This window comes from Eschrichtius robustus, chromosome 5 (assembly GCF_028021215.1).
Source record: "Eschrichtius robustus isolate mEscRob2 chromosome 5, mEscRob2.pri, whole genome shotgun sequence".
NCBI lineage: Eukaryota > Metazoa > Chordata > Mammalia > Artiodactyla > Eschrichtiidae > Eschrichtius > Eschrichtius robustus.
In genome coordinates this window covers 34,533,409-34,557,166 of record NC_090828.1, presented here as the reverse complement: position 1 = coordinate 34,557,166, position 23,758 = coordinate 34,533,409, and the positions used below count along the sequence as shown (strand labels likewise).

The following is a 23,758-nucleotide window of genomic DNA, read 5'->3' as shown; positions in this document are numbered from 1 at the left end:
GCTATGAACATAGGGGTGCATGTATCTCTTTGGGTTAGAGTTTTGTCTAGATATATGCCCAAGAGTGGGATTGCTGGATCATATGGTAATTCTATTTTTAGTTTTCTGAGGAACCTCCATACTGTTTTCCATAGTGGCTTTACCAACTTACATTCCCACCAACAGTGTAGGAGGGTTCCCTTTTCTCCACACCCTTTTAGCATTTGTTATTCGTAGAGTTTTTAATGATCAGTGTGAGGTGATACCTCATTGTAGTTTTTTTTTTTTTTTTCTCATTGTAGTTTTGATTTGCCTCTCTCTAATAATTAGCAATGTTGAGCATCTTTTCATGTGACTATTGCCCATTTGTCTTTCTTCTTTGGAGAAACATCTCTTTGGGTCTTCTGCCCATTTTTCGATTTGGTTGTCTTTTGTTGTTGATTTTATGAGCTGTTTATATATTTTGGAAATTAAGTCCTTGTTGGTTGCATCATTTGCAAACATTTTCTCCCATTCTGTAGGTTGTCTTTCCATTTTGTTTTTGGTTTCCTTTGCTGTGCAAAAGCTTGTAAGTTTGATTAGGTCCCATTTGTTAATTTTTGTTTTTATTTCTATTGCCTTGGGAGACTGACCTAAGAAAACATTGGTATGATTTACGTCAGAGAATGTTTTGATTAGGCATTTAATCTTTGGATGATAGAATTATAGGTAATTTTTATTCTCCTTTTTATCTTTCCTGTATTTTCTAAAAGGAATACAATAAGCATTGTTATCATTAGAAAGAAAATAATTGCAAGGGGAAAAAAAAAGAGATTCTGCTTTCATTTGATTCTTTGGTTGATTTTATTCTGTAAAATGATATTTTAGCAATGGTTAGAACTTTTTAGAAGGTTTAAGGACACTGGACCTAATGGTTTTAAACAGGGCTGGACCCAGTTCTGATCCTTTCCAGTTTCATATACTGGAATAAAAGTAGTTCTTTAAATAGAGATTTTAATTTAAGTACATGTACATTTAAGGTAATAAAATGGTAAAGATTTACACTGTGCAAAGGGTATAGAATGTAAAGCAAGTCTCTTCCTGTCCACCCCCCAGGCCTCTAGTTCCTCTCCTCTCAGGCAACCACTGAAGTGGCTTCCTGTGTATTTTCTTCAAAGATCTGTGAATACAAAATCTAGGCACTTTATGAGTTTGGTATGTCTCTTTCCAGAATTTCCTTATCTTTTATTTTCTGCTTTAATATATATGTCTGTAATCACTGAAAATCTAATTATGTTGTTTGAGTATTTCTAAAAAGTAGATGTATGATTTTTGGTTATATTGCAACTTGCTATTTTCACTGTCATAATAACATATCTTGAATATCAATCCATTTTAATTTCAGAAGTTGGAGTGCATTTTCTTAACTGCTGCATAATATTCTGTAGGATGACTATGCTTTAGTTAATTTAGCCATTCCTTTATTGGAGGACATTTGGGATGTTTCTAGTTGTTCAGGGTTATATATTGGGCTGTGGGGAGACTCCATGAACGAACCCTGTTGAGCACATGTGTGTTTCTGTGGAGTGTGATTTAAGGAATGGACTTGCTAGTTTGTTCCCTTGAACGTCCAGAGGTTTTGTTTGTTGAACTTTGAACGTATGCTTTTAGGTGCAGCCCAAATATTTAAGGTATCTTTCCTATATAAAAGTATTTTCATGATAACTGATTGCTTTTGCAGTGAATAATCTAGGCTCTGCAGCCTTTGTGAATCCAGTGTAAATCAAAATGTATCTTTCCAAGACACTGTCCCTCCAGTTTCCTAATCAAGAAAACTTGTCTAAACAATAATGTCAGCTCTAGATTAAAAGGGAGAAAAAAAGTTTTGCCCATAATTCCAATTCTAAGAAGGAAATAATCAGAGGTATGCACAGGATATATGAAAAAGCCTCTCAATGCAATATTATTTTTAATAGTAAAGAAACAGAAAATTGCTTAAAATAAATTTTGGTATCTCCACATGCTGGAAATCAAGAAATATTAAAAATATGCCAAAGAAGAATATTTATGGTAAGGGTAAATATTCATTCTAAATATTAAGTGGGTATAAAAGAAAATACAGATGTACACGCTTGGATGTGCAACCTGATTCTAATTTTTATATAAATGTGTATTTGTGTGTATGTGATGTATGATAATGATAACCATGACCATGTTATAATTTATCATATTTTCAATTTTTACCAAAAGAAAACACAAAAACACCCCAGTGTTCTGTAATCAGGATTGGGGGGAAGTAATCAGGATTGTTTTTTTTAAAAATACTGTTTTATTTTATTTTAATTAATTGATTAATTATTTTTATTTTTGGCTGCATTGGGTCTTCATTGCTGCGCATGGGCTTTCTCTAGTTGCAGCGAGCGAGGGCTACTCTTTGTTGCGGTGCGAGGGCTTCTCATTGTGGTGGCTTCTCTTGTTGCAGAGCATGGGCTGTAGGTGCACGGGCTTCAGTAGTTGTGGCACGAGGGCTCAGTAGTTGTGGCTCGTGGGCTCTAGAGTGCAGGCTTAGTAGTTGTGGTGCATGGGCTTAGTTGCTCCGCGGCATGTGAGATCTTCCCGGACCAGGACTTGAACCCATGTCTCCTGTGTTGGCAGGCAGATTCTTAACCACTGCACCACCAGGGAAGTCCCAGAAAAGGTGTTTTTAAAAAGAAAAACTAAAAGCTTCAAAGTCTTTTGGGCCACTTTTTAAAAATATTAAAGTTTACCTTAATGTTTCTATTTTAACATCAGAGGTACAAAATACACAGGTCCTGGTTCACTCCATCACCCCTCAAGTGATAGTCAGGATTTGTGGTTTCATCCGAGAATGTCAGTGAATGCAGGGCGCTTAAAAATTTAGGAGCCTTGTTTCAGGGAGGAAAGAGGTCCAAACAGGTTAAGGTTACTTGAGGTTAAAGAAAGTGCCCAGGGGCACAGAGTCTGTGGGAGCAAGCAAATGATGGAGCTGGACGAGAAGTTAAAGGTTTTCTAGTTCAAGGTTTGCAGATGGTAGCCCTGAGGTAAGGGAGCATCTGAGTAAGCCTGCAAGGAAGAGTTCTTCAACGTTGAAGAGGTGGAAAATCACTGCTTCCAAATGAATTTTCCAGTGAGGAAGTGGGAAAACCAGGAGGGTAAGAGAAGTGTTCAGGTCACATGCCCAGTGGTATCCGGCCCCACAGCCAAGGTCTTTCCTTCTTTCAGGTGAACACGCCTTTGTTCGTTAGTTGCTGGTCGTTACTCTAAAAGCATGATAGGTGTTGTATACTCACAACACTTCAGGAGATATTGCTCTTCTGATCCCACGTTACCGAGGAGGAATCTCACCCTCATAGGCCGTGAGCTGCCCAGGCCTGGCCCAGTGCCCCAGCTGGGTTCTGGTCCAGGTTCAGTTGGACCCCGCAGCCCCAGACTCTGAACCACCGCACTGCCTGCCTCTCCGACAGTCAGCTGCAGGTGAGATTCCTGGCTTTGACAGTGGCCCTGTAGCCCAGCCCGGGGATCCAGGTCCCGGTCTTGTTCCTGTGATGTACCCGATACAAACCCTGCTCCAAGGGCTCATGTACCATGAACATGGGCCTATCAGAGCAGGGGAGGTGAGGGAGAAATTGGCCAAGGTGACTCAAGGGGCTCGAGTGGGGAGAAACCCCAGATCTGGGGCTGCTTGCGTGAAGGTTGTCTGGGGTTTCCTGAAACACTGCACGCTCTTTTTTTTACCTGCTCAAACATGTAAGTATGTGAAAATACCCCATAATCTGATTTAGAGACTGTTTGTGTTGAAAGGCTGACCGAGTTCTCTTGGTTCCGTTTCCAGTCTTGGGTTCTCGACCAGCTGTGTGTGCCCGTCCTGAGGCCCTTGGGGGAGAGCACTGCATTGTGTCCTCCTGCCACCATTTCCATTAGACCACATGACTTCTCCCACCTCCAACCCTTCTAATCTGTCCTCCACACTTTATTTTATTTTTTTAATTTAATTTTTATTTTATATTGGAGTATAGTTGATTTACAGTGTTATGTTAGTTTCTGGCGTGAAGCAAAGTGATTCAGTTACACATCTACATATGTCCCCCACACTTTAAATGTTAATCCCTAATTGGATGACGTCACGCTCATGTTTACAATCCTTTCTTGGTTTCCCATTATATCCAGGAGAGAGCCTGACCCCCTTGACCCATCGTATGAGGCCCTTTATAACAGTTCCCGGCCACAGCTCCATCCCTTTGTCTCACCACTCCCTCTCCCAGACCCTTCGTGGTTACTTTCTTGAGCTCCCTTTGCCTGCCTGAACTGACTTGAACATTCTTGCCTCCAACTTTTGCATAAATTATTTCCTTCAAAAATTGTCCTTCACCATCTCCTCCCCAAAGGTGACTTCCTTCCAGGAAGCCCTTCTCCCAGGCTGAGTTAAGGCTCTTTCCTCTGTATTTCTACTGTGCCCTGGTAACAACTCTCGGACCACTGGCTAGTTTGTAAATCTACCTTCCAAAACAGTAAGCTACTTGAGAGTGGGAACCTGTTTGTTCGGTTTTTGTTTTTTTTTTTCTTGCCTGTATCCACAGCATAATGTCTGGCATATAGTAGATGTAATAGCATTTGATGAAGGAACAAATCAGTAAGTGGTAGTTTTCTTGCTCATCTGAACATAACATTGTATTTTAACCTAGGTAACAACTACATTCTCCTAACGCTTGATCAGCATGAATTTCAACAGATGTCTCTATAATATTGGGGAACAGCTGGACAGTGAAGACCTGGCTGCCCTCAAGTTCCTGAGCCTGGACTACATTCCACATAGGAAGCAGGAACCCATCAAGGATGCCTTGATGCTATTCCAGAGGCTCCAAGAAAAGAGAATGTTGGAGGAAAGCAACCTGTCCTTCTTGAAGGAGCTGCTTTTCCGAATGAATAGACTGGATCTGCTGCTCACCTACCTGGATACCAGTGAGGAGGAGATGGAGAGGGAGCTTCAGATGCCGGGCAGGGCCCAGATCTCTGCCTATAGGTGGGGAAAACCTCCACGGTGTGGAACTGGGACGTGTGGGTTGAATGGACACATCTTTATGGGCAGGGCTGATGCTGTTTGTAGGCTGTCTGTGTGGTGTGACTTTGGAGGCTTTGGGAAGATGTCCCACCACGGTCAGATTAAGAAATTTAGAGACTTTATGTAGAATTCAGAGAAAAACATGCTAAAACCATAAAATAAAATTTTCTTTCCAAGGTGAAACATCACCTATAGGTATGCCGAAATCCAAATAGACATTTTTTAAACGTTCTAACTCTCTCTCTCTGTTACATATCCGTTATCTTGATGCCTCTGCTTTGCTGATGCCCATACCATGCACTTCTTTGCCTATTATTGAATAAAACATCGCTACTTCCCACCTGAGACCCCCTCCCACCTACTTCTGGATGACTATGAAATTCTCAGTAGGGTTTTAGGCTTTTATTCCATACCTTAAGGCTTGTGTTACCAAGTTCTTCAGTGAGCTGTGTGTCGCCAGTCATTCTGGATTGGCCAGGCCGGACCCCCGCAATGAGTGCTTTCTTTTTTTATGGTATAAGATAACCATTTTTAATCTATGCCTGGCCATCTGGAAACCCCCATTGTAATAACCGATCATTGTAAGGTTAAACAGCTTCCACAATTTTACTTCATAAGCCATCCTGTAACGCCCAATGACTGCTTAATCCCTGTGACCCCAGATGCTGTCAGAACAGCAGTGGCTCGGGCTGTCTGTCCTGCCAAAGGCTTAACACAGTAGAGAAGTTAATTCCTTATAGTTCTGGAGGCTAGAAGCTGAAATTGAGGTGTCAACAGGAATGATTCCTTTATAGAGGCTCTGAGGGAGAATCTGTTTCATGATCCTCTCCTAGCTTCAGGTAGTTGCAGGCAATCCTTGGTGTTCCTTGTCTTATGGATGCATCCTTCAATCTCTGCCTCTTTCTTCACCTTGCCTTCTCCGCTGTGTATCTGTGTCTTAATTTCCCTCTTCTTTTAAAGACACCAACCATTGGATTAGGGCCACCCTAATCTACTATGACCTTATCTTGGCAAGATCACATCCACGAAGACCCTTTTCCCAAGTAAAGTCACTTTTACACGTTCCAAGTGGACATGAAATTGGAAGGAGAGTGGGGAAGGATACTATTCAAAACTGGGTAACTTTGGTTCAATAGAATTGTGAAGTCCTTGTAATGAATTTTTTTTCATTAAGGCATCAATTAATCATAAAAAACAACAGCTCCATAATTAGGAAAGCTAGAGGGTCTCATCTTGTGTCCCCTGTCTTGGTCTTTTGAAGGTTGCACTCCTGCCATGTGAGCAAGGCCAAGGCAACTTTCAGTGCAGACAATGACATGGGCCTCTCTGTTGGAGGGTTACGAGTGTCTAACAAGGGCAGGATCTGTCTGTTAAAATCTTCAGCATGTTAGCTTGGGAACAAAAGGGTCAGCACAAGTAAAATCTCCTGCTTGTTCATCATTGTTGAATATCAAGTAGGAAAAAAATGCTAGTGTAGCCCTTTCCATTTATAAGATATTTAAAATTTCAAATTATCATTGCTACCTATAAAATTAGTACCTTATAAACCATCCAGATTTATTTCTAGACAACGATGGTACAAGAAAGCCAGTAGGTTTCAGTAATGAGGAACGTAGAAAGGCAAAATACCTTGTGATAAAGTTAAAAGGGGAGGTAGCTTTTGACTGGACCCAATCTTGGTCAAACTGAGAAAGTTTTAAAGAAATACTTCTAGGGTAGAGATTCCATGAGAAGAAGGATGAAGCAGGTGATAATACTGAGTAACTTCTGTTTCTACACTACAGTTGATCATTGAACAACATGGGGGTTAGGGGTGTGGACCCTCTGCACAAAAACCCGCTTATAACTTACAGTCAATCCTCTGTATCTTACGTTCCACATTTGTGGGCTCGACCAACTGCAGACTGTGTAGTACTGTATTACGTATTTATTGAAAAAAATCTTTACATAAGTGGACCCGCGCACTTCAAACCTGTGTTGCTCAAGGGTCAACCATGTTTTTATTTTTAGAATTTTAATTTTCTAATTTAATTTTGAAGTTAACATGTTTTTGTATTAAAGTTATTTTCCTTTGCACCATAATAGTAAAAGGTTTGCTGACTTATAAAACTTTCCTTTGTTCATTCAACAAGCATATCCCAAGAGCCTATCATAATTTAGGAAATAATAATGCCTGTCATGTTTGAACACTTAGTGTGTTGCCAAAGGTTGGTTTAAGCGCTTCAGGTAAACTTATTCAAGTAATCCTCAACACCTCCCAGAGGGGTAAATAGAGTATTATCTACAGTCTACAGATGAGGGGGAAAAAATGTGTAACATGTCTAAAGCCACACAGCTCATGGATGGTGGATCCAAGGTTCCAACACCAGGAGTCTGGGTCCTCTGCACTTAAACACTGTATCTCATGATTCTCTAGGCTTATGGAAACCAAAAGGGCACTGATCCCATTCTCAGGGAACTTGGACAGCTTCATAAACAGCCAGTTATGTGTGTTACTCTTCTGGCGATGCACAGGCAGGTACGGTGGGGTGAATACAGCCTTGAGGACAGTGAGGCAGTGCTTGAGCTGTTAGTGAATGAGTGGTTGTCTGCAGACGGACAAGGGGATAGCGGTGGGAGGAGGCCCAGCCTAACAGGGTGAGGGGCAGGGCAGCTGGGTGTGTTCGGAGAGGAGATGGGGGGACAGCAGTAAGGAGCATCCAGAGATGAGGAGGCAGGCTGTGCTCAGTTCACAAAAGCCCGTACTCCAGAAGGAGGTGTTTGGCCTTCCTACTGAAGGTAGCGGCTGGGAGAACATTGACTAGTTTTAATTGAGGAATTCCATCTGATTTGCGTTTTGAAAAGCATGATATCCAAAATCAAAGCTTTTTTTCTATTGCAATAAGATCTTGATTTTATAGCGAAGGACAAAGGAAAAACACAATTCATTTAACTGAAATTAACTGAAAGTCAAAGTTGGAGAACTTTAAATTCTGTTAAGAATGGGATAGTTGGGCCTGAGCCATTTGTCTTCAGTGTCACTACACTAGCCTCTTTCCAAGGACTCAACTCATAAATCACGTCATTATCTGGCTTTGTTTTAAAGGGAGGCCATAGGAATCAAGTCCACTGTGACTCCATATATCGGATGGGAAATCATTTAAGAAAATATTTCTAAAGTGTTTCTGTTTCCCACTGCAGGGTCATGCTTTTTCAGATTTCAGAAGATGTGAACAAAGTGGAATTGAAGGACTTCAAGTTTTTTTTGAGCCAGGAGATCGCCAAATGTAAGCTGGATGATGACATGGTAAGACCTGGTGTCTGACCGAGGTTTAGTCCTGAGGGTGAGTCAGCCAGTGGGGATTTCTGAGACTAAAGAGAGCACTTGTCAGTAAAAGCAACATGAGTTCTCACTTTTTAACTGGGGAGAAGAAGAATGCTGTCAGGCGTGAGTGCTGTAGATATGATGCCTCTGTATACTGTAAAGTGCTGCTCCCGTTAATTACCAGGAACAAGGCAGAGTGAGGAGCAAGGGGAGAAGGCTGGTGTGTAGGCACAGGCATTGTGGAGACCTTGCAGAGCCAGGAGAGATGGTGGTGGGCCTGAGATCGTTTCCCCACTTCTGCAGTCTCTGAAACAACCTGGGACCTGGAACTCTGTGTGTGTGTGTGTGTGTGTGTGTTGTGATGTAATGTTGTATGTGTGTGTGCTTGTCTGTGTGTGTGTGTGTTATGGGGACACTCAGCCTGGAGATGATCAGGTGGCAGAGGCAATGGAGGGTGTGAGGCAGTCCCCAGGGCTGTTGCCATAGGGACCAGGCTGTCGCATCTCAGCCATGCACTCGGGCTGCTTCACTGTCTTCACATAAAGGAGTCCACAGGCAGTTTCAGCACAGGGCCTGGGCCTGGGGACTAGGTGACATCTGATGTGACTTCTCCTGTGTCTTCTTATTTCTGTCTTTCTGGGCCAGAAATCATGAATTGCCTCCCTAATAATCTACTGATTGGCTTTATAAGACCAGGATGTCCTCTCAGGAGGGTTGGCTTGGGAAGCTAGGATGGGTGCTTAGTTTGGAGAGAGTGGAAGTAAAAAAAAAAGTTAATATAAAAGCCAATATGGCTCCGTCTAGTCTTCCAACTTGATTTCTCCTCCCTCTAGACCTTGCTTGATATCTTCATAGAGATGGAGAAGAGGGTCATCCTAGGGGAAAGAAACTTGGACACCCTGAAAAGAATCTGTGAGCAAATCAACAAAAGCTTGCTGAAGAAAATCAACGATTATGAAGAACTAAGCAGAGGTATAAATAACCTGAGAGCTGTGGATCAGCAAAATGTAGTCTTAAATGGACAGACTCCTCTATGTCACAGCAGTTTCTAATCAAACATGTGTGTGTTTCTTTTTAAATTCAGAGCAAAGAATGAGCCTTGAAAGAGGTCCAGATGAATTTTCAAACGGTAATACTTGCAGATATGTTTTCGAGGTTTATTTAGTTAATTTACTTCCTGATAGCCTCATTGCCTCCTCTCCACAACCTTCTACCACATCTGCATTTTTTTTTTAATTGGGGTAGAGTTGTTTTATAATGTTGTGTTAGTTTCAGTGAATTGAAGTAGAGTTCCCCATGCTATACAGCAGGTTCTCATTAGTTATCTATTTCCTACCTATTAGTGTATATATGTCAATCCCAATCTCCCAATTCATTCCACCCCCCGTTTCCCCTCTTGGTGTCCATACGTTTGTTCTCTATGTCTGTGTCTCTACTTCTGCCTTGCAAACCAGTTCATCTGTACCATTTTTTCTAGATTCCACATATGTGTGTTAAATATATGATATTTGTTTTTCTCTTTCTGACTTACTTCACTCAGTATGACAGTCTCTAGGTCCATCCACGTCTCTGCAAATGACTCAATTTCATTCCTTTTTTAGGCTGAGTAATAGTCCACTGTATATATGTACCACATCTTCTTTATCCCTTTGTCTGTTGATGGGCATTGATGTTGCTTCCTTGACCTGGCTATCGTAAATACTGCTGCAATGAATATCGGGATGCATGTGTCTTTTCTAAAAATAAATTTATTTTATTTATTTATTTATTTATTTTTGGCTGTGTTGGGTCTTTGTTGCTGCACATGGGCTTTCTCTAGCTGTGGCGGGTGGGGGCTACTCTTTGTTGCTGCATGCGGGCTTCTCATTGCGGTGGCTTCTCTTGTTGCAGAGCACGGCCTCTAGGTGCGCGGGCTTCAGTAGTTGAGGCTTGCGGGCTCTAGAGTGCAGGCTCAATAGTTGTGGCACACAGGCTTAGTTGTTCTGCAGCATGTGGGATCATCCTGGACCAGGGCTCGAACCTGTGTCCCCTGCATTGCCAGGTGGATTCTTAACCACTGTGCCACCAGGGAAGTCCGCATGTGCCTTTTTGCATTAAGGCTTTCTCTGGGTATGTGCCCAGTAGTGGGATTGCTGGGTCATATGGTAATTCTATTTTTAGTTTTTTAAGGAACCTCCATACTGTTCTCCATAGTGACTGTATCAATTTACATTCCCACCAACAGTGCAAGAGGGTTCTCTTTTCTTCACACCCTCTCCAGCATTTATTGCTTGTAGATTTTTTGATGATGGCCACTCTGACAGGTGTGAGGTGATACCTCATTGTAGTTTTGATTTGCGTTTCTCTAATGATTAGTGATGTTGAGCATCCTTTCATGTGTTTGTTGGCAATCTGTATATCTTCTTTGGAGAAATGTTTATTTAGGTCTTCTGCCCATTTTCGGATTGGGTTGTTTGTTTTTTTGATATTGAGCTGCAGGAACTGCTTGCTTGTATATTTTGGAGATTAATCCTTTGTCAGTTGCTTCATTTGCAAATATTTTCTCCCATTCTGAGGGTTGTCTTTTCATCTTGTTTATGTTTTCCTTTGTTGTGCAGGAGCTTTTCAATGTCATTAGGTCCCGTTTGTTTATTTTTGTTTTTATTTCTGTTTCTCTAGGAGGTGGGTCAAAAAGGATCTTGCTGTAATTTATGTCATAGAGTGTTCTGCCTATGTTTTCCTCGAAGAGTTTTATAGTGTCTGGCCTTACATTTAGGTCTTTAATCAATTTTGAGTTTATTTTTGTGTATGGTGTTAGGGAGTGTTCTAATTTCATTCTTTTACAAGTAGCTGTCCAGTTTTCCCAGCATCACTTATTGAAGAGACTGTCTTTTCTCCATTGTATATCCTTGCCTCCTTTGTCATAGAGTAGTTGACCATAGGTGCATGGGTTTATCTCTGGGCTTTCTGTCCTGTTCCAATGATCTATATTTCTGTTTTTGTGCCACTACCATGCTATCTTGATTACTATAGCTTTGTAGTATAGTCTGAAGTCAGGGAGTCTGATTCCTCCAGCTCCATTTTTTTTTTTTTTTCTCAAGATTGCTTTGGCTATTTGGGGTCTTTTGTGTCTCCATACAAATTTTAAGATTTTTTGTTCTAGTTCTGTGAAAAATGCCACTGGCAATTTGATAGGGATTGCATTGAATCTGTAGATTGCTTTGGGTAGTATAGTCATTTTTGCAATATTGATTTTTCCAATCCAAGAACATGGTATATCTCTCCATCTGTTTGTGTCATCTTTGATTTCTTTCATCAATGTCCTGTAGTTTTCTGAGTACAGGTCTTTTTCCTCCTTAGGTAGGTTTATTCATAGGTATTTTATTCTTTTTGTTGCAATGGTGAATGGGATTGTTTCCTTAATTTCTCTTTCTGATCTTTCGTTGTTAGTGTATAGGAATGCAAGAGATTTCTGTGCATTAATTTTGTATCCTGCAACTTTACCAGATTGATTGATTAGCTCTAGTAGTTTTCTGGTGGCATCTTTAGGATTCTCTATGTATGGTATCATGTAATCTGCAAACAGTGACAGTTTTACTTCTTCTTTTCCAATTTGTATTCCTTTTATTTCCTTTTCTTCTCTGATTGCCATGGCTAGGACTCCCAAAACTATGTTGAATAATAGTGGCGAGAGTGGACATCCTTGTCTTGTTCCTGATCTTAGAGGAAATGTTTTCAGTTTTTCACCATTGAGAATGATGTTTGCTGTGCATTTGTCATATATGGCCTTTATTATGCTGAGGTAGGTTCCCTCTCTGCCCACTTTCTGGAGAGTTCTTTTAATCATAAATGGGTGTTGAATTTTGTCAGAAGCTTCTTCTGCATCTATTGAGATGATCATATGGTTTTTATTCTTCAATTTGTTAATATGGTGTATCACATTGATTGATTTGTGTATATTGAAGAATCCTTGCATCCCTGGGATCAGTCCCACTTGATCATGGTGTATGATCCTTTTAATGTGTTGTTGGATTCTGTTTGCTAGTATTTTGTTGAGGATTTTTGCATCTACATTCATCAGTGATATTGGTCTGTAATTTTCTTTTTCTGTGATATCTTTGTCTGGTTTTGGCATCAGGGTGATATTGGCCTCGTAGAATGAGTTTTGGAATGTTCCTTCCTCTGCAATTTTTTGGAAGAGTTTGAGAAGGATGGGTGTTAGCTCTTCTCTAAATGTTTGATAGAATTCACCTGTGAAGCCATCTGGTCCTGGACTTTTGTTTGTTGGAAGATTTTTAATCACAGTTTCAATTTCACTACTTGTGATTGGTCTGTTCATATTTTCTGCTTCTTCCAGGTTCAGTCTTGGAAGGTTATACCTTTCTAAGAATTTGTCCATTTCTTCCAGCTTGTCCATTTTATTGGCATTTAGTTGCTTGTAGTAGTCTCTTATGATGCTTTGTATTTCTGCGGTGTCTGTTGTGACTTCTTTTTCATTTCTAATTTTATTGATTTGAGTTCTCTCCCTCGTTTTCTTGATGAGACTGGCTAAAGGTTTATCAGTTTTGTATATCTTCTCAAAGAACTAGCTTTTAGATTTATTGATCTTTGCTATTGTTTTCTTTGTTTCTATTTCATTTATTTCTGCTCTGATCTTTATAATTTCTTTCCTTCTACTAACTTTGGGGTTTTTTGTTGTTGTTCTTCTTTCTCTAGTTCCTTCAGGTGTAAGGTTAGATTGTTTATTTGAGATTTTTCTTGTTTCTTGATGTAGGATTGTATTGCTATAAACTTCCCTCTTAGAACTGCTTTTGCTGCATCCCATAGGTTTTGGGCCGTCGTGTTTTTTTGTCATTTATCTCTAGGTATTTTTTGATTTCCTCTTTGACTTCTTCAGTGGTCTCTTGGTTATTTAGTAGCATATTGTTTAGCCTCCATGTGTTTGTGTTTTTTACAGTTTTTTTCCTCTAATTGATTTCTAATTTCATAGCATTGTGGTTGGAAAAGATGCTTGATACGATTTCAATTTTCTTAAATTTACTAAGGCTTGATTTGTGACCCAAGATATGATCTATCCTGGAGAATGTTCCATGTGCACTTGAGAAGAAAGTGTAATCTGCTGTTTTCGGATGCAATGTCCTATAAATATCAATGAAATCTATCTGGTCTATTTTGTCATTTAAAGCTTGTGTTTCCTTATTTATTTTCTGTCTGGATGATCTGTCCATTGGTGTAAGTGAGGTGTTAAAGTCCCCCACCTTTATTGTGTTACTGTCGATTTCCCCCTTTTATAGCTGTTAGCATTTGCCTTATGTATTGAGGTGCTCCTATCTTGGGTGCATATATATTTATAATTGTTATATCTTCTTCCTGGATTGATCCCTTGATCACTATGTAGTTTCCTTCTTTGTGTCTTGTAACATTCTTTATTTTAAAGTCTATTTTATCTGTTATGAGTATTGCTACTCCAGCTTTCTTTTAATTTCCATTTGCATGGAATATCTCTTTCCATCCCTTCACTTTCAGTCTGTATGTGTCCCTAAGTCTGAAGTGGGTCTCTTGTAGACAGCATATATACAGGTCTTGTTTTTGTATCCATTCAGCAAGCCTGTGTCTTTTGGTTGGAGCATTTAATCCATTCACATTTAAGGTAATTATCAATATGTACGTTCCTATTACCATTTTCTTAATTGTTTTGAGTTTGTTTTTGTAGGTCTTTTTCTTCTCTTGTGTTTCCCGCTTAGAGAAGTTCCTTTGGTATTTGTTGTAGAGCTGGTTTTGTGGTGCTAAATTCTCTTAGATTTTGTTTGTCTGTAAACCTTTTGATTTTTCCGTCAAATCTGAATGAGATCCTTGCTGAGTAGAGTAATCTTGGCTGTAGCTTGTTCCCTTTCATCACTTTAAATATATTGGGCCCTCCCTTTGCCTGTGCAGTTTCTGCTGAAAAATCAGCTCATAACCTAATGGGGATTCCCTTGTATGTTATTTGTTGCTCTTCCCTTGCTGCTTTTAATATTTTTTCTATTTTTTTTTTTAAGATTTATTATTTATTTTTTAATTTTAATTTTAATTTTTGGCTGTGTCGGCTCTTAGTTGTGGCACACAGGATCTTTGTTGAGGCATGCAGAATCTTTTGTTGCAGTGTGCAGACTCTTCGTTGTGGTGTGTGGGCTTCTCTCTAGTTGTGGTGTGTGGGTTTTCTCCCTCTAGTTGTAGTGCACAGGCTCCAGGGTGCATGAGCTCTGTAGTTGTGGCATACAGGTTCCAGAGCACGCGGGCTCTGTAATTTGTGGCACACGGGCTCTAGTTGAGGCATGTGAGCTCCGTAGTTGTGGCACGTGGGTTAGTTGCCTTGCGGCATGTGGGATCTTAGTTCCATGACCAAGGATCGACGTCCCCTGCATTGTAAGGCAGATTCTTTACCACTGGACCACCAGGGAAGTCCCTAATATTTTTTCTTTGTATTTAATTTTTGATAGTTTGATTAATATGTGTCTTGGTGTGTTTCTCTTTGGGTTTAGCCTGTATGGGACTCTCTGTGCTTCCTGGAGTTGATTGACTATTTCCTTTCCCACATTAGGGAAGTTTTCAACTATAATCTCTTCAAATATTTTCTCAGGCCCTTTCTCTTTCTCTTCTTCTTCTGGGACCCCTATAATTCAAATGTTCGTGTGTTTAATGTTGTCCCAGAGGTCTCTGAGACTGTCCTCAATTCTTTTCATTCTTTTTTGTTTATTCTGCTCTGCAGCAGTTATTTCCACCATTCTATCTTCCAGCTCACTTCTCCATTCTTCTGCCTCAGTTATTCTGCTATTGATTCCTTCTAGAGTATTTTTAATTTCAGTTATTGTGTTGTTCATCACTGTTTGTTTGCTCTTTAGTTCTTCTAGGTCCTTGTTAAACATTTCTTGTATTGTCTCCATTCTATTGCCGAGATTTTGAATCATCTTTACTATCATTACTCTGAATTCTTTTTCGGGTAGACTGCCTATTTCCTCTTCATTTGTTTGGTCTTGTGGGTTTTTACCTTGCTCCTTCATCTGCAGCATACTTCTCTGTGTTCTCATTTTGTTTAACTTACTGTGTTTGGGGCCTCCTTTCTGCAGGCTGCAGGGTCGTAGTTCCTCTTACTTCTGGTGTCTGCCCCCAGTGGGTGGGGTTGGTCCAGTGCCTTGTGTAGGCTTCCTGGTGGGGGGAGCTGGATCTTGTCCCTCTGATGGGCAGGGCCGCATCCGGTGGTGTGTTTTGTGGTGTCTGTGAGCTTAGTAGGACTTTAGTCAGCCTGTCTGACTAAAGGCTGGGGTTTAGACTAATGGGTGGGGTTGCGTTCATGTCTTGCTAGTTGTTTGTTGTGAGGCATCCAGCACTGGAGCTTGCTGACCCTTGGGTGGAGCTGGGTCTTACTGTTGAGATGGAGACCTCTGGGAGAGCTCTCGCTGATTAATATTCCCTGGGGCCAGGAGTTCTCTGGTGGTCCAACATCCTGGACTCAGCTCTCCCACCTCAGAGGCTCAGGCCCAGCCCCTGGCTGGAGCACCAAGACCCTGCAAGCCAGATGGTGTGGAAGAAAAGGAAAAAAAAAAAAAAAAAGAACAGACTAACAAATCCCCAAGTTGAATGGTAAAAGCAAAACCAAACAGACAAAAACACACAAACACACACACACACACACACACACACACGCACACAAACACGCACTCACAAAAAGAAAAGAAAAAGAGAAAGCAAAAAAGAAGAGAGCAACCAAGCAAGTAAACTAACCCCAAAATGAAAACAGACACTAAAAACTAAACTATCAAAAAGAAAAAACAAAAAAAACAATCAAAAGGAGAAAGCAATCTTAAAAAAAGGCAAAGAAAGCATAAAACAAACACACAAAAGAGATTAAAAAAAGATAAAAACATAAGAAAGATGAAAACAAAAGGAAAAAATATAAAACAACAAAAAAGTAAAGTAAAAATTGAAAAATATAAAATATAGTTAAAAAGAAGATAAAAACAAAGCAAAACAAAGGGAAAAACAAAAACAAGGAAAAAGCACAATATAATGACAAAGTAAAGTAGAAAGAGGAAAAAAATAAAGTAAAAAATATATTACAGGGCTTCCCTGGTGGCGCAGTGGTTGAGAAAACGCCTTCCAATGCAGGGGACACGGGTTCGAGCCCTGGTCTGGGAAGATCCCACATGCCACGGAGCAGCTAGGCCCGTGAGCCACAATTACTGAGCCTGCGCGTCTGGAGCCTGTGCTCCGCAACAGGAGAGGCCGCGATAATGAGAGGCCCGCACACCGCGATGAAGAGTGGTCCCCACTTGCCGCAACTAGAGAACGCCCTCGCACAGAAACAGACCCAACACAGCCATAAATTAATTAATTAATTAATTAATTTAAAAATATATATATATATTACAAATAAAAGCATAAAAAAGAAAAGAAAAAGTAAATAAAAATTAAAATAATAATAAACAACAATAGAACAAAGTGAAAAAAATAATAGTAATGTTAATATTTTCCTGTGGCCTCACCTGTCAGTGTCCTTGCTCCCACAGTGAAGCGCAGCCAATCCCTGCCTGCCCGGGAAGTCCTCCAGTACTTCTAGGTAGGTCTCTGGACCTGCTGTGGGCACTGTGGGGTCAGCTCAGACTCTGACCTGGCCCAACTCCGGCTTGTGCTTGCCCCCAAAGTCCACAGTTGCCCCCAACGTCCACAGCCTCAATTGCAGGAACACTCATTGTCTATTCAGATATTCCACAGTTGCAGGGTTTACCAAGCCAATTGCAGGGATTTAATCCTCTGCTCCTGTGGCTGCACAGAGAGATCTCCCTTTCTCTTCTTTGGTACCACTTCCCCTGTAGTTCAGCTTTGGTTTTGGTCCCGTCTCTGCATGTGGGCCACCCTCAGGCATCTGTTCCCCACCCAGGCACGAGGGGGCAAAAGCAGTGGCTGATTAGGGTGCACTTGCTCACTCAGGCTGTGGAGAGGGAGGGCTACAGCAGTGACAACTGTGACCACATCTGCATCTTTTTTTTTCCATTTTGTTTTAATTAATAAATTAATTAATCATTTATTGGGGTATAGTTGTTTTACAATGTTGTGTTAGTTTCTACTGTACAGTGAAGTGGAGTTCCCTGTGCTATATAGCAGGTTCTCATTAGTTATCTATTTTCTACATATTAGTGTATATATGTCAGTCCCAATCTCCCAATTCATCACCCCCCCACTTTCCCCGCTTGGTATCCATACTTTCGTTCTCTACATCTGTGTCTCTGTTTCTGCCCTGCAAACCGGTTCATCTGTACCATTTTTCTAGATTCACATATATGCGTTAATATACAATATTTATTTTTCTCTTTCTGACTTACTTCACTCTGTATGCAAATGACATTTGCATGTTAATGGACCTGTTCTCCTAATAGCACTGGCTACTTTTCACCTTCTCTGCACATTGGAAGATATAAAAGGCATTGTCAAAAGACAAAGACCCTGCAGCCCCAGGCCAGCATGTTTGAAATAGGGGCAGAGTTAGTTAGTGATAAGATTTTCCCTTATTCTGTGAACTGCAAGGATATTATGTTCAAGGTGGTCTGTGCATTTTCTTTTTTTTCCTTTCTTTCTTTCTTTCTTTTTTTTTTTTTTTAACAAATCCTGACTTTATTTTTAAAAAATTTGTTCTATTTATTTTTAAATTTTTAAAAAATTTTGGCTGCATTGGGTCTTCGTTGCTGCTCATGGGCTTTCTCTAGCTGCAGCAAGTGGGGCTACTCTTCGTTGTGGTGTGTGGGCTTCTCACTGTGGTGGCTTCTCTTGTTGCAGAACATGGGCTCTAGGCATGCGGGCTTCAGTAGTTGTGGCACACAGGCTTAGTTGCTCCACGGCATGTGGGATCTTCACAGACCAGGGCTTGAACCCATGTCCCTTGCATTGGCAGGAGGATTCTTAACCACTCAGCCACCAGGGAAGTCCTGTGAATTTTCATTTCAAAAGGGACCTTATGTTGTCCTGGGTGCTACATCTTTCCTCACCAAAGCACCTTCCCTGCCTGTGTCATTCCAGATGTGTCACAATTGCTCATAAGGGAGGGCTCTCTTGAAATGCTGGCCATGTCGGACTCTCCAGGAGAAAAAGACAGTGAGTCGCAGGTACCGGGAAATTCCCATTCCTTTTCCCCTTTGTGCTGCAGATTCTAAGTATTGTGTTCCTGAGCTTTTTTTAGCTTCCAGATAAACTAATAGAAACTAAACAGAAACTTCTTGAAAATGTTGAGAACTGTAGAAAAAAATTCACAAAAGCACAAGTTTAACATGTGACTTTGTAATTTTTGAAAAAATTTTGATCTCTTTGATTTCCCATGTGTTAAATTTCTATTTTAAAAGCAAAGATGTTGGAATAGTTGGAAGGCAGACGGGTGGGGAGCCTCCAACCTGATCCTTTCAGCAGCTGCATCAGCCTAAATGGGAGAGGGCTTTGGGAGAAGAGTCAGCAGGATTAGAAAAAGCAAAGTCTTCTTTTAGCTTGGCATTTCAAAACAGTTTCTCCTTTGTGATTAGGTGTAAGCAGCACATGCTCACGATCTAGTTGTCTCTATGATCTCATCCCAATGAGCTGGCCCCAAAATTGCCTTTCTAGATATCACTTCTGTTTCTGTAACTTTCAGCAATTTACCACATTGTGACTCAGCAGCCCATTCACTCTTCCTTGTGGTGGGAAGCAGAGGAAACCCTGTATGCCTAATGTCTAGTGGGAGACTTGAAATTAAGCTTAGGAGAGACCGTTTATTAGTGGACTCCTAAGCAAATTACCAGACGTCTCTCAGTCTGAACATCAAGGATTAACTGAAGTCATGTGGCACTTTGTAAACAGTAAAAGCACTCTGCAAATGTCATCCCCACCCATCAGCTAATGACACTGAGTGCAAGAGAGGTTCGTTAACTTGTCCAAAGTCTTAAGGTTATTAAGTAGTAGAGCCAGGAATTTGGCCCCCTAGTCTGGGGCCCTTTTCTCTACCTTGAGGGGCTGCATGGATTTCCCAATAAATGCTAAATATCTCAGCCCTGAAACAACCCCAGGGAAGTCAGGAGGTCACAGGGTCACCTCTGATTGATACTGTCAAGTAGTAGAGTGTGGATACTGTAACCTGTAGCACAGCCAAGACCTGCCTGCCCAACACATCTGTCTCCTCGAGTCACCGTGGTCCTGAGATCCAGATTAAGCCATCAGCTTGAAAAATCCTGGGACCATGCTATGCCGTGTGATGGGCAGGCCCTCACCTGTTAGCCCAGAAGCATGGATGAGTTGAGCAGAGAGCCGAGGGAATCACAAGGTCTCAAAGGGGCAGCCCAGAGATAGCACCAAGACAGTCATTCATCCAGCAACTCCTGATTGAGCTCTCACAAACTAATAATAATCCTATTCCCTGGCACAGATGTTCCCTGCCTCGAGCAGAAATGAGAATAAATAATACCATTACAATGTGGTGACAACACTATTAATATAAGTGCAAATGCTCAGGAGGCCCAGGTATTGGGACACTGACTTTCCACACTAACTGTGGGGAAGGAGTCTGCAATGCTTGTCGGGGAATGAGTGGAAACTAGTTCCTTAGGGGAGCAGTGCCAAGTTGGGGTGGGGCTATGGAAAGTGCACTTGCATCCCAGTTTGGCTTAGGTGATGCCTAACCTCTTACTAGGGAGTTGTTTGTTCACATCTCAAGTGTTTGACCCACAGAGTCAGCTCCTGGGTTGGATTTTTGTTTTCCAGACATCGAACACGGTTTACCGAATGAAAAGCAAACCTCGGGGATACTGTTTGATCTTTAACAATTATGATTTTAGCATAGCAAGGAAGGATGTGCCCAAACTTCACAGCATTAAGGATAGGAATGGAACAGACTTGGATGCAGGTACAGTAGAACCCAAAAGAGAAATGAAATATTTCTAATATGGATGTTTTTGTCAAAAGGGGAGAACAAAAGCTGTATCAACAGGGCCATGTGTTTCAAAAAGATGGATATAACCGTATTTCCCTGTGGAGGTGAACAACATTCTTATATACTTGCTAGTTTTCTGCTTTTGTTTTCTTTTAAATTAATTTTAAAAATCAGAGCAATATATATATAAAGATAAAATATCAAATCTTACTAAAAGGCTTATAAAAAGCAACAATAAACTTTGTTTTTAATTCAGCTAAATGAATAGAGCCTCTATAGAGTGTATTAGGTGTTGGGTGAAAACATTGCTTTGGTATCAAGACCATTTACGGAAGTTGTGTTTATAAAAGTTGGGCTATGAGTGCAGCAGAAATTGAGTCCTTAACAGAAATAGCATTTTCAAATGTTAAACTAAACAGAAAGTCTTTGGCTCAGCCTTTTTCGGCTAAGATTGAGAGCTTACCAGTTAAATGAAAAATAATTTGCGTCATGTGAACATAGAAATGGCTACAACTAAAAGCAATAAAAGAAATAATTCAACCCAACCATTGTGATATTAAGAATTTTTACTTGATCAAAGAATTTTTGAAAGTGGTGTTTATGAGTCATAACATCAGGTAATTACTTATTTTTTAAATAGAGCAGTTTAGAAAATAAGATAGGTTGATTTTAATCATCAGGACTCTGTGAATGGTTTCTGTTAACATTTGTTTATTCAAGCAAATCTATTCTAAGGTTTTAAAAAGCCACAGAACTTAAGTTCACTGACTACATCATTCATCATCGTATATCTTGGTATTGAAGAAAAGGTTTCAGGCCTTCGATTTTCATTTACTTAATATTTACCATTAAAACATTTTTTATTAAAATGGCATTGATTGTATTTCTGATCAAGGGTATAAAGTAGCAGCGTGTAGGATGAATAAGTTTAGCAATCTACTGTACAGCGTGATGGCCATAGTTGATAATGCTGTATTGAACATGAGAAATATGCAAAGAGACTATATTTCAGGTGTTCTCATCACACACACACACACACATGCAAACAAAAGGTAACTGAGTGAGGAGATATATTATTAGCTTAACTGTAGTAATCATTTCACTATTCATATCATAATGTTGTACACCTTAAATATATGCTATTTTTATCTAAAATAATCAGACAGGCAGCCTGAAAAGTGTTGAAAGACTTTGACTAGATCAATTAGAGCATTTGGGGAAAAATAATGTTAAGCATGTAGAAAACAAAGCAATGAAAAAATAATGCTATTGCTAATTCCAGGAAAGACAAAAAAGTTTAATAAGAAAGGAAGCATAATTAAAGAATATTATGTTTACATAGTATTAGTAATACATATATTTCTATTGCTTCAACTAAAAGTTGTAAATGTGTAAGAACACCAAGCACTCATCACCCACAATAGGAACTCAATACAAAAGTCTAAAATTTATAAACGAATAAATAGAAATGAGCCCAAATTTATTACAAAATGGAGGCTAATACCAAAAAAATAGTAATAGCTATAAGCTGAAAGTGGTTGCCTTCATAGAAATGGCTGGACAGAACATGACTGGGTAAAAGGAAGGAGTAGAGGGGGGTAGCTTTTTTGTAATAAGTCTTTTAGTTCTACTTGACTTTTAAAACATTCATATCTTGTATTTTGATGAACAATTTTGAGAGCGTTCAGGATAAAATAAGTATGGATCTTTTATTAAAAATTTTTTTTTGCTTTTTTTCTGATTATGTAAGTATTACAGTTACTTTTTAGATTGGTTAGGTAGTAAGCCTAAATAATAGCTTACCCATCTTGTAGACTAGTTGAGAAAAGACAACAGGCCCACAATAGCAGTCTCCCCTTTCTCTTTTGCCTCAGGGCTGGGAAATATTTGCAGCTAGTGGTAGTAAATATTAGAAGTCTATGGAATCCAGCCACTAATATAGAGGGTCTTGTTTTTAAGTTCTGTTCAGATTCTTATCTGGTCAGCGTTCTCTCTAGTCCTGGGTTGTGGTCTGGGAATTCTTGCGGTGTAATATGACTTTTCTTGTTTCACTTTTCAGAGGCTTTGAGAAAGACCTTTAGTGAGCTTCATTTTGAGATAGTGCATTACAAAGACTACACTGCAAAGAAAATCTGTGAGGTTCTGAAATCCTACCAAAGCATGGACCACAATAACAAGGACTGCTTCATCTGCTGCATCCTCTCCCATGGAGACAAGGGCATCATCTATGGCTCTGATGGGCAGGAAGCCCCCATCTATGAGCTGACCTCTTACTTCACTGGTTCAAAGTGCCCTTCCCTTCTTGGCAAACCCAAAATCTTTTTTATTCAGGCTTGTCAAGGGGATAACTACCAGAGAGGTATAGCTGTTGAGACTGACTCAGAACAGAAGGAAGCCTATTTAGAAATGGATTCATCACTTCAGAAGAGATATATCCCAGATGAGGCTGACTTTCTGCTGGGGATGGCCACGGTGAACAACTGTGTTTCCTACCGAAGCACCATGGAGGGGACCTGGTATATCCAGTCACTTTGCCAGAGCCTGAGAGAAAGATGTCCTAGGTAATTTTTGCTTATTCAACACTTCATTCATCTTTAAACGTCTAGCTGTGGAGCACATAACTGTAATTCTCAGGTCAGTTGCAGAGTGGGAAAGAGGGCAAATTTACCGATGGAAAAAACTGAAATACTTACTGAAGAGTTTCTTTTATTTAGCACCTCAAAGGGCAATCAGCGTATCATAGAGTGGGAAAGATGGCAAAGTCATATAGTCCATCTCTGTCTTTAGGCAGAAACATGACTGAACCCACTCAACTAGTTTGGAATTTCCATGTTTAACCTCCTCCAACCCTGTCAAAAGTTCTATAATAGCTAACCAACCTTGGACCCTCTTGTGGGAGATAAGTGCTAAAGATCAGAAACTTTTTCTATTCCCACAAATTTGGCCTGCTTTGAAGCACACAAAATGTGGGAAAATAACTTTCCCTCATTTATTATCTTATGTTTCGTTTATTTAAATGATGGTTTTGTACGGCACAGTTCACCAAATGCACACACAACCAGCAGATAAATAGCAAGGAATCCTCTGTAGGTTGCTTCTAGTTCTGTGTCTCATTATGTTTTAAGTGTATGAAGAGCAAGAATTTCCAATGGCAGATAAAGGACTGAACCATAACATCCACACTGCATTTTCATTTTGTAACTTAGACCACGAATCCTGCGAGGTTCCAAGGGGTTAGCTACAGAAGTGAATAAACAGGTTGCCCAACTAAACTGATAAGAGAAGCTGGTGAGAAAGCAGTGGGGTGGCTGCAGGAGACTTTCAATTTCCACTTGCCTGAAGTTTGATGCGGCCACAGATAAATCCACAGAAGCAATGCCAATTTGAGGCAGAGGATGTTGGGGGGCGTTGAGGTGATTGGGGGTAAGTGACACAATACACGGAGCAGAGTGAGGTACAAATAGGTCAGGAGGCAAAGAAACCAAATCTGATGTTGACAGTGAAGTTTCTGATG

General features: G+C 40.3%; 1 protein-coding gene across 3 annotated transcripts in view; it reads left to right on the top strand.

Moving 5' to 3' along the window:
- The window catches only part of CASP8 (caspase 8), a 30,537-nt gene that overhangs the window by 5,698 nt on the left and 1,081 nt on the right, over positions 1-23,758 (top strand). For 2 of the 3 annotated variants that reach the window (XM_068543830.1, XM_068543829.1), the window contains 7 exons: positions 4,662-4,999; positions 8,219-8,324; positions 9,176-9,314; positions 9,427-9,471; positions 18,372-18,457; positions 20,076-20,217; positions 22,304-22,805. In XM_068543830.1, the coding sequence (XP_068399931.1) occupies positions 4,695-4,999; positions 8,219-8,324; positions 9,176-9,314; positions 9,427-9,471; positions 18,372-18,457; positions 20,076-20,217; positions 22,304-22,805 (1,325 nt within the window). In that variant the 5' untranslated portion in view covers positions 4,662-4,694. The remainder of the gene's footprint in view (positions 1-4,661; positions 5,000-8,218; positions 8,325-9,175; positions 9,315-9,426; positions 9,472-18,371; positions 18,458-20,075; positions 20,218-22,303; positions 22,806-23,758) is intronic. The other variant, XM_068543831.1, reaches the window with a different exon arrangement.